At 33.1% G+C, this 13,963-nt stretch overlaps 1 protein-coding gene and 1 long non-coding RNA gene across 4 annotated transcripts; both read left to right on the top strand.

Annotated features, from left to right (window-relative positions):
* Nucleotides 1–210: 210 nt before the first annotated feature.
* Nucleotides 211–1,415, top strand: LOC123686688. Its single transcript, XR_006748481.1, has 3 exons — nt 211–1,049; nt 1,143–1,259; nt 1,341–1,415. It is a non-coding gene; the product is annotated as an uncharacterized LOC123686688 (long non-coding RNA).
* A 1,611-nt stretch (nt 1,416–3,026) lies between these two features.
* On the top strand, nt 3,027–3,945 carry LOC123686687. Of its 3 annotated transcripts, none has more exons than XM_045626910.1 (3): nt 3,027–3,233; nt 3,279–3,369; nt 3,461–3,945. In XM_045626910.1, the coding sequence occupies exons 2-3, from the start codon at nt 3,351–3,353 to the stop codon at nt 3,856–3,858; spliced, it is 417 nt and encodes a 138-aa protein (XP_045482866.1). In that variant the 5' UTR covers nt 3,027–3,233; nt 3,279–3,350; the 3' UTR covers nt 3,859–3,945. The 3 variants fall into 3 exon arrangements, with proteins under 3 accessions (XP_045482866.1, XP_045482864.1, XP_045482865.1); XM_045626908.1 differs by having other exon boundaries at nt 3,029–3,233; nt 3,285–3,369; XM_045626909.1 differs by having other exon boundaries at nt 3,229–3,369.
* The last annotated feature ends 10,018 nt before the right edge of the window (nt 3,946–13,963 follow it).

Raw genomic sequence — 13,963 nt, forward strand, 5'->3', positions numbered from 1 at the left:
CTGAATATGTGGCGTTGGCATCATGTGCAACAGAATGTTTATTTTTGGGACATTTATTGTCTGATTTAATTCTAAATGATGTATATCCTATAAGAATTTATGAGGATAATCAGTCAACAATCAAAATGGCTCATACTTATGAAACGAAAAGATCAAAACATATTGATGTGAAATACCATTTTATAAAAGATTTGGTTAGTAGTAAGAAAATTGAAGTTGAGTATATTTCTACTGAAAATCAAGTTGCCGATATTTTAACAAAGGCATTGTGTGTAAATAAATTTATTTCATTTCGGGATGCACTCAATGTGAACTAATTGAATGTAATATGTTTATGAATTAGAAGTTAATTTTTTAAGTTCATGGTTAGATTGTAGAATTGAGGGAAAGTGTTGTTATATGCAATTCTATGTAACAGTTGGTAACACTGTCATTGAATGACATTATAAATGTCAAAGAGATATATGTTCTATGTGTAGATAACCAATTGATACTGTTCAGGGGGCTGACACCTTCCTACCCCCACCCTAAACCCCGTTTTTAGTTCTGCTGGCAGTCGTCCGGGGCGCTACAGTCGTAATAATTAAGTATATCGTCGATAGATGACTCTGTCGACCATAGTTTTTTCACGGATTGTCAAACATTTTTTGACATTGACAATAATTTAATAATATTAACCTTAGAACATAGATAGATTATTAATGTTCTAAGATATTAACATGCATTTGAGACACTCTGTTATTTGTAATTTGAGAAGACAATTTTTTGTGTTACAATTGGTAAATTTAAATTTGAAGACAAGAACCGTAATGGCAACGAAGATACAGAAGAGGAAATGTTGTGTGTAAGGATGTGAAGATGTTGTCAGCATGAGACATCGTTTTCCCAAAAACAATCCAACATTTTTCAAGATATGGGAAACATTATCTGTTCAGCAAATCTATAATAAATATTCTGTGTGTCATGCCCATTTTGAGAAGTGCTATATATAGTGGTTGGAAGTTTGAGAGGCCTCACAGTTCATGCAGTTCCTACATTGGGTGTTCCAGGTAAGTTTCTTGATATATGAATTAAATTTTAAATAATTGTAGATGTTTCAAAACATATAATTCCACAAATATAACTGATCAATTCTATTTAAGGTGTTAATAATAATAATGTTGACGAGCCAATGAACACATCATCAAATTATGAAACAGAAATGGAAATATCACAGCCTGAAGATTCAGAGGGTATTATGGAGTTCACAACACAAAATGGTGAGTATACAATATCATTCAAGATAATTTTTTATAAGTAATTTATAATGAAAAATTTAACCGTGCTTGATTTTTCTTAAGGTGTCCCCAAAGTTTTTAATGATGATTTTAATCAACCATCAACTTCCAAAAATCACATTCAACCAATACCATCAGTATCACAGCCAGAAGAATTGCCGAATTTTTTAGAACCAAGTACCCAAGAGAAGAGAAGAATAGCTTCAGGTGAGTGCAATATTTAAATATTCTTCAAAATAAATTTAAGGTATTTCTATTTTTTTCTGAATATTTTAGGTAGAAGTACTCTTTATTTGATTAATAACATATTTGTTTTTCAGGTAAAGGAATACTTTCCACATTGAACTGCACCAGAAAAAGGCATTTGAATGCAAGGGAGCAAATTCTATACAAAATCATTTGCAACATGAGAAAAAACATGAATGAGCAGAAATACAGGATTCAAAATTACAAAGAAAGGAATAGTGTTGCACAAAAATTATTAGCAAATGCTGGGCTTCAAAATGTTTTGAGCCAAGTAAATGAAGCTACATGCGATTTCATCAGATGTCAGATTAGAAGTAAAAATCAGAAACGTAATGCTAGAAGATTCACATTTGACGAAAAAGTTCTTGCTCTAGCATTATACAAAGCGAGCCCTAAAGGTTATCGTCTCTTGTATCAATTATTTTGCCTCCCTTTAAGCAGAACTTTATCAAGACTATTGGAAAAATTAACATTCAATCCAGGATTAAATGCTCACATTTTTCAGCAACTTGAACATACCGTGAGTCAAATTAAATCTCGTCAAGATAAAGTATGCGCTCTTATCTTTGATGAAATGTCATTGTCCACAAATTTGAAGTATGATCAAGTTGCTGATAAGATCATAGGAGTGGAGGATGATGGATCTGAAAGAAAGGCAAGGTTGGTTGATCATGCCAATGTATTTTTCCTCAAGGGATTATAGAGGCAATACAAGCAACCTCTTGCCTTCACTTTCAGTAAAGGTCCCATTACCAGTGTAACTTTGAAAAATTCAATCAGTTATTCAGTTCAGTTATTCAGAGAATGTTAATGATTCCGAATTTATACTTCGTGTAAAATATAAATTCGGAAATTTAATCAAGCCTGGACAATATATCAACTTTTTGTTCAGGCATTCACTCAATTGTTTAACATTATTCCTAGAATGTGCGAGAGAAGGAATATCTCAGAATTTCTACAGAATGAACTGAAATCAAATTTTAATTTTAGAATTTTGAATTATCCAATTCATTCACTTGATGAAATATTATGTTCAACAATCGTGAGATGTTCTTTATTCTGGTGGTGCCAACAACATATTTTATATATTTCCATTTTATATTGACTTGGATACTTATATACATTTACTTATTAAATACATATATTTTTGCTCATAAAATCAACCTTGTTATTTTCTCTCATGGATGATGAAAATGTACATATTTGTTATTCTTTTTTGATGTATTATATAAATTTTTTTTTGTTCGTGGGAAATATATACATTATTTGAGAAATTTTGTATTTTATTTATGAATTCCTATAATGCTAATGATTTAACTAATTTGAATTTCGCGCCAAGTGCGGATTCAATATGTTGTCAAAGTAGGTATCTGTAATACACAGATAACAGAGTGCTGTAATACCACAGTTATTTATGCCAGCAGCCGTATGAGGGCTCAAAAAACAGTGTTTTCCATCGTAGCAGCGTTGCCAACCGTACGGTAATTACCGTATTTGTACGGTAAATTGATGCCAAATACGGTATACGGTCCGAATGGGCTACCGTACGCCGAAATACGGTAATTTCGTAATTTCAATTGCGATTTTTTTTTTTGAGCTCATTGTAATAGTGTAGTAAGTTAATAACTAATACAATCAATGGTTGTTTATTAACGTCTCATGTGTGAAAAAAGATGGTAACTGCGTAGATTTTACACCTACTCAGAATATGTATGCAAGAATGAACAAAATGGATATGTATTCTAATTCTTCCAGTTCTAGTATCGAAGTTGATGAAGATGAATTTGTCATAGACGGTTGAAATATAAATTTTTGAAAAGAGGACACATGAATGCAAATCATATTTGTAAGTCTAGTTACTTGAAGTTGTTGAATGAAATTATCAATTCAAATTAGTGTTAAATGCAATAAGATGAAATTGTTTTTCTTTTTTCTAGATGTTACAATGGAATCAGAAGGTTTTACAGAAGCAAGTAGCAGTTCGGCCACCCCCAAACGTAGTGGTAGTAAGCTGAGCCCCTTAACCAACCAGAGAATTGAAAGAATGAAGGCTAAAATCAATTCTTTGAAGTGCAAAATATTTAGGCGTAAAGTTCCCCACTGTTTTTGCAAAGGAAGACCCATCGAGGCTACCAATAGAACAAATATCTCAAGATTGATATGTGAATCAAAACGATACCTTTCCAAAGATGCTCATATTATTTTTGCTAATGAGTTGAAAGCAAACTTTGTTAATAAATTCAACAGAAGATATGATGATGGCTTGAAAGAAATGTGCTTGTTAAGCTTGTTAAGTGAATACAAAAAATCAAAAACTAAGAAATCTATGCAATGAATAATGATTCACATTTAAGATTACTTATATATTACTTATTTTTATGTATATATTCTTCTGTACATTTTATTATGTTTATTCAATTGAATTAAAAATTCCACTAATTTGACAAAGCATTTTTTCTTTCTCTCCCTAATCTTTGATTTAGGGCTTAGTTAAATTTTGACAAGTTTAAATAACAATTTGTAGGTTAGGTATGGCCATAGAATAGAAAGAATTGTTTATCTCTTTCTCTATGTACTTCTGTGGTTCTGTGTACGGTAAAAGTGTCCCAAATACGGTAATTTCTCGTCCCTGATACGGTAATCTCAAGATTTTGGGTTGGCAACGCTGCATCGTAGAATGTCAGTGTCCGATCTATTCTACTCTGTTATCTGTGCACGCGGCGTTCTTCATAGGCGTACATCAGCAGGTACGATTCACAACGGCAGACAGATATCGAATTTTATTTGCTCGGGTTGCTACTTGGAATTAAATATGCAAGGAATTGATTCGGAAAAACTGATTTCTGAAATTCAGAAAAGACCTGCATTGTGGGACATGAAAAGTACCGTTTATAGTGATCGTGTTTTAAGAAAACAAAGCTGGGATGAAATTTGCGATGTTTTCGCAAAGGAAGGCATGACACTTAAAGAGAAGGATGATCTGTGATACTGTTGAAGAAGTTGATGTACCGATGTAAGATTTTGCTACAAATAAATCCTTGTGAATTGAAACCATCTTTATTTGAAAATACAAATAAACACATTCACGCAATAGTGAATTCTAGAAGAAGTACCAAATAAAAACAATATATGGGACTTCCTGGATTTTAAGTCTATAAATCATTTGCTATTTTTGAAATTTTTCTTGGTTTTAATAAAGTAACGTTATAGGAAATTTATATTTCCTCAAACCACTTGAAAACAAACAAATCCTACATAAAAATTTGAATTTATTATTGAAAAGAAAGGAATTCCTAAAAATTTTATTGGAAAAACAGACATTCATCAAGGAATGATCTACACAATTTTAGATATATGTTTACCATAAGTATTAAAGACATACAGGGTTGGAGTAAAGTATGGAACCAAGAAAACACCTTTTGAAGGAAAAGCCAATATTTATGAAATTTTGCAGTCAAGTGGAATGGCGCAAAGTGCATCTGATGTAAAAATTTTTGTTGACAATATACTTCTCGTTGAACCAGAAATACCCTCAACTTTTTTAACTTATATAGAACCTCCTGTATAACTTTTGCAGATGATGAAAGAGCTTGGGATTTCAAATGCCCACATACTGAGTTTAGAGTAAAAAATCTACAAAAAACGAAGAATAACTTACTGTTACTTTTAGAATAGCTAAATTTATTTACTGCAGACTAATAGGAATAATGTTTTAAATAAAATTAAATCAAATGCCGTTCACCTCCTAACAAATTCTTGAATCACTCTTTCCAAGACCTCTCCACGTATTAGTTGACATTCATCAATGATATCCCATATAAATTGAAAAAGTTGAGGGTATTTCTGGTTCAACTGGAAGTATATTATCAACACGAAATTGTACATCATATGTATTTTGAGCCATTGCACTCACCTGCAAAATTTCATAAATATTGTCCTTTTCGTTCAAAAGATATTCACTTGGTTACATACTTTATCCCAACCCTGTATAATGTAATTCTTATATTAGACTGAAATTTCGATCGATTATAATGTATATTTTGAATTTGTATATTAGGGTAGATTATATAAATATACAATCTCCTTTGCTTGAAATAGACCATTTTTTATTAAATAAACTGTTTATTTTCATTTTAATGTTGGGAAAAATTATTTTCAATAATTCACTATCACAATTGTATGTCGGGCTCTTGGATCATCTTGAGCTGTTCGGTTTCTCTTCATTGAAGAGTTATATCCTTCATCGATAATTCCCTGATAAGCACTTGTAAATTCTTCATCTTCTGGTTGTTGAATGTAATTATCAACACAAATATTGTCTTGCATACAACATGCCAATATTATTGCTACTGCCTACAGTGAAACCTATGTTTCCTTAGACAATATTTTTATATAGTTATATAGTCTAAGTGTTTTTCAGTAATCCATAATAATAATGATATAATGGTACATCGTTCTTTAATGCTTCTAGCCCAATTGAATTAGTTACTTACTTGAGAAATAATTTTGGTTGAGATTATGTATGTTAAGGTACATTTTGACTGTTTGACATTATGAATTCCATAAAAGGATAGGCAACTTTTGATACAACCTACAACGTTGTCGGCTCTAAGACGAGAAAAAATTGACTTCAAATCCGCTGCCTTGGACCCAGCGGTTTTCATTTCGATACAAACTTGGCAACGCTGTGACATTAACGACATTCTCTGTGGCAAATGACAAAGATGCACACGTGGGGTGTCTCTTCAAAATTCGATTATTGGTGTTATTATCATTTATAATTAGCTCATTTTACTGCTTATGTTAAATACAGTAAGTTTATATATATCACTCATGGTTTATTATGGAAGAATCGAAATTAATGTATTGAATTGAAAAATAGATCCAACGTAATATGTACATTTGGCAATGGTGGAATTATTGTATGACAGTAAAAGTGACCTCGAATTACTATCAAAATATAATTTGAAGCTTTAGTTATTGTTATCCATTTGTTTTTTCCATATTTATAGGTGCTCGATTTATTTTAGATTGAGATAGACATAAATAATAGAAATTAATAATTTTTCTGTTAATGTCCCAGAAAAATAGTTCAAAGTTCGCCCTTCAATTTGGCAACGTCGATCCCCCTTTTTCCTACTTTAATTAGGGCGGAGCCTAAAATATGGCTCACCGGTTCACCTGCTTCGTGAATCGGTACCCAGAACTCAGATGGCTGATATATGGATGAGTCACTTTCCAAGAAGTAAAGATACCATATTGAAAACTAAAAAGGGATTCCTAATTAAATCAGATGGCGCGATAAAGAAAACATCGTAAAAATCTTACAAACTATAAACTCATTTGAAGAAAACAAAGAAATGAACTCAACATCACAAGGATTTTCAACCCAGGGAAGTTATTCAGTCGTTATAAGCTCTGTCGATCCGGATATAACGGACGAAGAAGTAAGTACAGAACTGAAGAACCAGAAAATAGAGCACCGATTCTGTAAACGAATCACATCTAGAGCCACAGGAAAACCAACACAACTAATCAGAATAATTACTGGCAACATTAAAGCATTTGAATGTCTCCTAGCAGCAGGACTCTTCTACAAATGTCGTCACTACCCTGTATTCCCCAGTACCCCACCAGAACCGATACCAGTATCATGTGCAAGATGCAACGAATTCACCCACACGACAATCAACTGCAAATCAGTCACTATATGCAACAAGTGTAAAGGAAACCATCACACCAACACTTCCCCATTACCAATTTCCTGCAATGCATGTGGTGAAAAAGACCATGTAGCTTGGTCAATAAAATGCCCAAAAAGACCAACAAAACCAATTGATGGCATTCCAAATGTAAAAATTAAATCTATCAACAAAAAATCCCATCAAATCAAACCTTCCATCACAAAAAACAATAGAGTTCATACACCAATTACTATCCACGACAATATAATAGACACATATATACAAAAACTGAATAATCCCAAAAACACAGACCGACAGCAACTCATAAACAAATTGAAAATGCGATTCATTGAAGCACATAACATCGATACAACAGCAGTATTCTCAGGAAACCGACTATACATACCGATGTTTGATTTAAATGAGGAAAACTCGGTAGTTGCTACCGAACCAATAGAGGGAACACAAATCCTTGCCACAAACGACAACACAACACCTGGCCCCAGTAGAAGCATTCAATAACATAAAATTATTATACTCCAACATAAATAACTACAACTCAAGGAAATACTTGATGAACCATTACATCGGATTATAGCGATATAATGTGTAACCTATTTGTCGAGGCTAAAATAAATGAGAAGCACAAACAACACCAGAGGAGGTAGCTTAATCCAATGTTGTAGAGAACTAAACCTAGGTAAGGCCAATCCACCAGCCATGAATAACCCACTCAATGAAACCCTTCACTGCACAATCCCAATAGGTAATGAAAAGCTGCACGTTTTCCTTTCATATATACACCCGCTATCGAAAATCGAAGAAAACATATTCAGGAAGGCAGCACAATACAAATATGCTCTACTTATCGGAGACTACAACTGCAACAAAAGAAAGAAAAAACAAATCCAACAATTTTTAGATAACTCTGACTTCACCCAAATTAAAAGTCCACCTACATTTATCATGAGTAATAACCCACCTAGTACCCCAGATATAGTTATTTGCACCAACAACCTGAAAAATTATATAAGAACTAAGCTGGTTCCTGATCTGGGATCAGACCACTTGGCCATAGAGATCATGCTAACGTTGCCTAATCAACTACCTCGCAACACTGAAGATGTACATTTGAATCTGGAGAAATGTAATATTGAAAAAGTAAATGAAGAGATGGAGTATTTTATTGATACTAGAGCCCCAATATCCAACAAATATATAAGCGATTTTCAAAGTAAATTAACAGACTTAATAAACGTGCACACACCAAAAATTACCAGAGGCCATTTTCTTCATACGTTACCACCACACATAGTTAATCAAATCAAGAAGAAAAAACAACTTTACCGAGAACTGAAAGTAAACAACGACGCCAACTTGAAAAAACTTTATAACAACCTCAACAAAGAAATCCACAAACTCATTACGGAATATAGATCGAACAAGTGGATCGAAACATGTGAAAGGATTAATGAAATGAAAGGCAGAAACTACTGGCAAGAAATAAAGAAACTGACCAGATACAACCCAAAAGTTAAAATGAGCCAAATAACTAGAAACGGAAGAACCTACAACACCGATGAAGAAATAGCCTCAGCATTCAGAGAATACTATCAGGAAACATTCACGCCTAAAGACAATATAAACTTTGATCAAAATTTCAAAACAAAAATAGAAAATCTCAGAAAAACAGCTGAAAAGCAGAATAATACAGAAACAGTCCCAGAAATAACCGATACAGAGTATGAAGAAGCCTTACAGGGAAAAAACACCACACCCGGATATGACAATATAACACGAAAAATTTTACGCCAACTGAGCCCAAAAATTCATGATGAAATAAGGAAAATATATGACTACTGTCTATCTAAGGAATACTTTCCAGTGGAATGGAAGAAAGGCATCATCGTAACAATCCACAAACACGGAACAGATCACAACCAAGTGTCCAACTACAGGCCCATTACCCTTCTTCCAATAATCGGAAAAACATTTGAAAAAAATAGTGAAAAATCGTCTTCAAAACACAATTGGTCAAAATATTCCCAATCACCAATTTGGATTCAAAGAAAATCACTCCACCATCCATCCACTAGTAGCTCTTATCTCAAACATCCAAACCACAATGAAGAAAGGTCACAAATCAGCAGCTCTATTCATGGACATCCAAGAAGCATTTGATAGCGTGTGGCATGAGGGTCTTCTGTATAAGCTACATCATCTAGACGCTCCAATATGTTGAATATATATACAATCTCACTAGAAGGTGAGGTCAACTATTTCTTTCTTCTTTTCTTAAGTTATGTTTCTGTTAGTTTTCTGTGGTTTTGTAACTTAACCTTTAATTCTCGATGAACTTGTTAATTGTAATAAGAAGCACATGCTGAGTTGGGTTGAATAAAGATTGTAAAAGTATTTGGCAGTTTTATAATTAAATCAAAACTGGTAGCAGAGCGTGGTTTGAAGAAAAAAAAATCCATGAGATGAGTGCCAGGGAGAAGTATAATTTAACCCCATTTGCTGGAAATAACTTTTCAGCGTGGGAGTTTAGAATTAAAAGTATCCTGCGGGATGATGGAGTTCTGGAAGCTGTAACCAATAAAAATTATGGAAATATAGAAGAGAATGAAACTGGCGAAGCAAAGGCACAAGCTATCCTAATAGGAGGCATAGCTGATACACATTTAGAATACGTGAAAAACATGGAAAGTGCATATGATATGTTTTCTAACCTGGAATATATATTCAAACAGAAGGGAGTACGAAGCAGATTATTCATAAGAAGAAGCTTAAATGAAATCAAGTTCAACGATAAAGAATCCTTACAAAGCCACTTCATCAAACTAGAAGAACTGTTTACCCAACTACAAGACTCTGGAAGTGAGGAGGAAAAGATAAACTATATATTAATGTCCATGCCCAAAAGTTATGAAGCAGTGGTTACTGCAATTGAAACACAGCCCTCCCTAGAAATGGGCTTCGTTAAGAATCGACTACTAGGTGAAGAAGAAAAGAGAACGAGACCGACTGCAGAAACATCAAGTTCATTAAATTATGCTTTTTCTTGTTTCATATGTGGTAAACGAGGTCACAAAAAATTCCAATGTAGATACAGAAATAAAACCGAGAATACCTACTCAGGACGAGGAGAAAGAAATCAAGATAGGTCTACCCAAGGTTACACGAAGAATAAAAATGAGAATTGGAGAGGCCAAAATTCAAATATGTATGGGAGGAATAAATTCCAGAATTGGTCAAGAGAAAGTTACACAGCGACAGCAGAAAACAAGGATGAGGATGCCAAGGTAGTATTTATAGCAGAAACAGGATCAGGTGAGCCATTTGAAAATTCTTATTTGGCTGAAAACAGTTTAAAGTGGTGTGTTGACTCTGGATGTTCAGATCATCTTGTGAGTGATTTAAATGTTTTTTCTGATTATCATGAATTTAAAATACCTAAAAAAATTTCAGTAGCTAAAGGAGGTGTGTATTTAGAAGCTAAAGATATAGGTAATATAGATGCAGTCAGTTTTGTTAAAAATGTAAAAGTTTCATGTCAAATTAAAAATGTTTATTATTGTCCTGATGTCAAAAAGAATCTAATGTCTGTATCAAAACTTGAAAATAATGGTTTAACTGTAACATTTGCACACAATGAAGTGAAAGCGACAATTAAAGATAGAGTAGTTATGATTGGTAAAAAGGAAGGCTCTTTATATTTAGTTAATATGAGAGTAGAAAATTCAGCAAATTACTCCATCCACAACTCCTTAAATTATAAAGATAATTTAATCGATTTATGGCATAGACGTTTGGGACATCTAGGTATTCAAAATTTAAAACAGTTAGGAAAAAGTCATTTAGTAGAAGGTATGGGTAAATTGAGTGTGCTGGACAATACAAATTTTGAAAAATTATCATGCGAACCATGTATAATGGGAAAAATGACGAGGCAACCCTTCAATGGGAAGGGGTATAGAGCAAATAAACCTTTGGAGGTTGTTCACACCGATGTATGTGGACCCATTTCTCCAACAACTTGGGATGGATTTCGCTATTTTGTAACATTCTTGGATGACTATACTCATATGGTTGTAGTCTATTTGTTGAAAAATAAATTCGAAGTTTTTGAAAAGTTCAAAGAATATCATGCTTACGCAAGGCATCATTTTGGAGTGAATATTTTAAATTTGAGATTAGATAACGGGGGTGAGTACACTTCGAATGAAATGAGGAATTTTTGTAAAGATCAAGGTATAAGGATGAAGTTCATAGTACCATATAATCCGGAAATGAACGGAAAAGCTGAGAGATTGAACAGGACGTTGGTAGAGAAAGCTAGAACCCTTTTGATTGATTCAGAATTACCAAAAGATATGTGGGGAGAGGCAATTTATACTTCAGCTTATCTAACTAAAAGAAGTCCAACAACAAATATAGATAAAACCCCTATTGAAATGTGGGAAGGTAGAAGACCAAACTTGGAGAAGTTGAGAGTATTTGGAAGTATAGCATACAAACATGTACCTGATCAATTAAGAACAAAATTAGAAAATAAGGCAAAGAAGTTAATCATGGTAGGATATGGGCCTAATAGCTCTTATAGATTGTGGGATCCTGAAAGGAGAAAAATTGAAATGGGAAGAAATGTAATGTTTGACGAGAACAAGTTGAACACACCAGATACATTAGAAATAGGGAAACTTAAATATAACAAAGAAATAGTAACAGGAAAAGGAATTATCGTTGAAGACATACAGGAGGAAGTTAATATACAGGAGGAAGAAAATAATCAGATGGATCAGGAAAGGACTACACCAACAAAGAGAAATAGAAATAAGCCTAAATGGCACAATGATTATATTACAGATTTTGAAACTGAGGAAGAAGCAATGATCGCTTATTTACTAGAAAATACAAATGACGACGTTCCAAAAAACATGGACGAAATAGATCAAAGGCCAGATAGAGAAAAATGGACAAGAGCAATAAAAGCAGAAATAGATGTGTTGGAAGAAAGTAAAACATGGATACAAGTTAAGAAACCTGAGAACATCAAAACCATTGACACTAAATGGGTTTTCTCAAGAAAAGAAGGGAAAGATAAAGAACAGATTTATAAAGCCAGACTCGTCGTTCGAGGTTTCCAACAGAAAGATAAAATTGAAGACACATATGCACCTGTTCTTAGACTCCAAACTTTGAGAATTGTTTTAGCAATCGCAATACAACGTAATTATGACATACATCAAATGGACGTCAAGGGGGCATTCTTGTATGGACGTATAGATGAACACGTGTATTTGAATCCACCTAGAGGTGTTAATGTGGAAAAGGGTTTGGTATTGAAGCTCACAAAATCACTATATGGACTTAAGAAATCACCAAAATATTGGTATGATCGTTTTCATGAGTTAATTACTGAAATTGGGTTCTCGAGATCAGACAATGATTATTGTTTATACATCAAAGCAAATTTATATATTTTGATATATGTAGATGATCTATTAATTGTTGGCAACAGTGATCAAGAAATAGCAGAGCTAAAGATGTTTTTATGCGCTGAGTTTAGAATGAAGGACATGGGTACTAATAGTTTGATTTATTTGGGAATTTCCATATTGAAATTAAAAGATGACATACTATTGGATCAATCATCTTATTTGAAAAAGGTATTAGTTAAATATGGTATGGAAGATTGCAAGCCTATAGATACACCAATGGAAGTTAACTTCAAAATCATTAGCAAGGAATGTTTAATTGATTATACTCTTGAACTTAGATGCAGATCATTAATCGGGTCATTAATGTATGTCACTGTAGGAACACGACCAGATTTAGCTACCGCGGTTTACTATTTGAGTCGTTTTCAGTGTAAACCTTGTAAAGAGTTATGGATGGCATTAAAGAGAGTTTTAAGGTACATAAAGGGTACTCTAAATTTGAAACTGAAATATTCAAAAACCAATGACTGCTCTATTTTAATTGGATACGCTGATTCAGATTGGGCTAGAGATGAAGACAGAAAGTCTACATCTGGATATTTATTAAAATTTATAATTCAGTTATTTGGAGAAGTAAAAAACAAACTTGTATAGCTTTAAGTACGGCAGAAGCCGAATTAGTTTCTTTATGTGAAGCTGTAAAAGAAATGATATGGATCATAAAATTATTGAAAGACTTCAATTTGAATGTTGATCAGGTCACAGTTTTCGAAGACAATCAGAGTACGATCAAATCAGCAAAGAATCCTGATCAAAAATCAATGAAGCATTTAGATATAAAATATAAATTTATTAAGCAAATGGTGGAAAATGGTTTAGTTGATTTAAAATATATATGTACACAACAGCAATTAGCTGACATCTTCACAAAACCTTTAAGTAGGGTAAATTTCAGATATTTTGTTAGTAAATTAGATCTAGTTTCGATTGAGGAGGAATGTTGAATATATATACAATCTCACTAGAAGGTGAGGTCAACTATTTCTTTCTTCTTTTCTTAAGTTATGTTTCTGTTAGTTTTCTGTGGTTTTGTAACTTAACCTTTAATTCTCGATGAACTTGTTAATTGTAATAAGAAGCACATGCTGAGTTGGGTTGAATAAAGATTGTAAAAGTATTTGGCAGTTTTATAATTAAATCAGAAATCAGAAGCATCATGGTCAAGATTAACAAATATCTCTCGTTACCATTTACTCCCCAACAAGGCGTACCGCAAGGCTCTCCATTATCGCCCCTATTATACAACATCTAT

Source organism: Harmonia axyridis, chromosome X (genome assembly GCF_914767665.1).
Source record: "Harmonia axyridis chromosome X, icHarAxyr1.1, whole genome shotgun sequence".
NCBI classification, from domain to species: domain Eukaryota; kingdom Metazoa; phylum Arthropoda; class Insecta; order Coleoptera; family Coccinellidae; genus Harmonia; species Harmonia axyridis.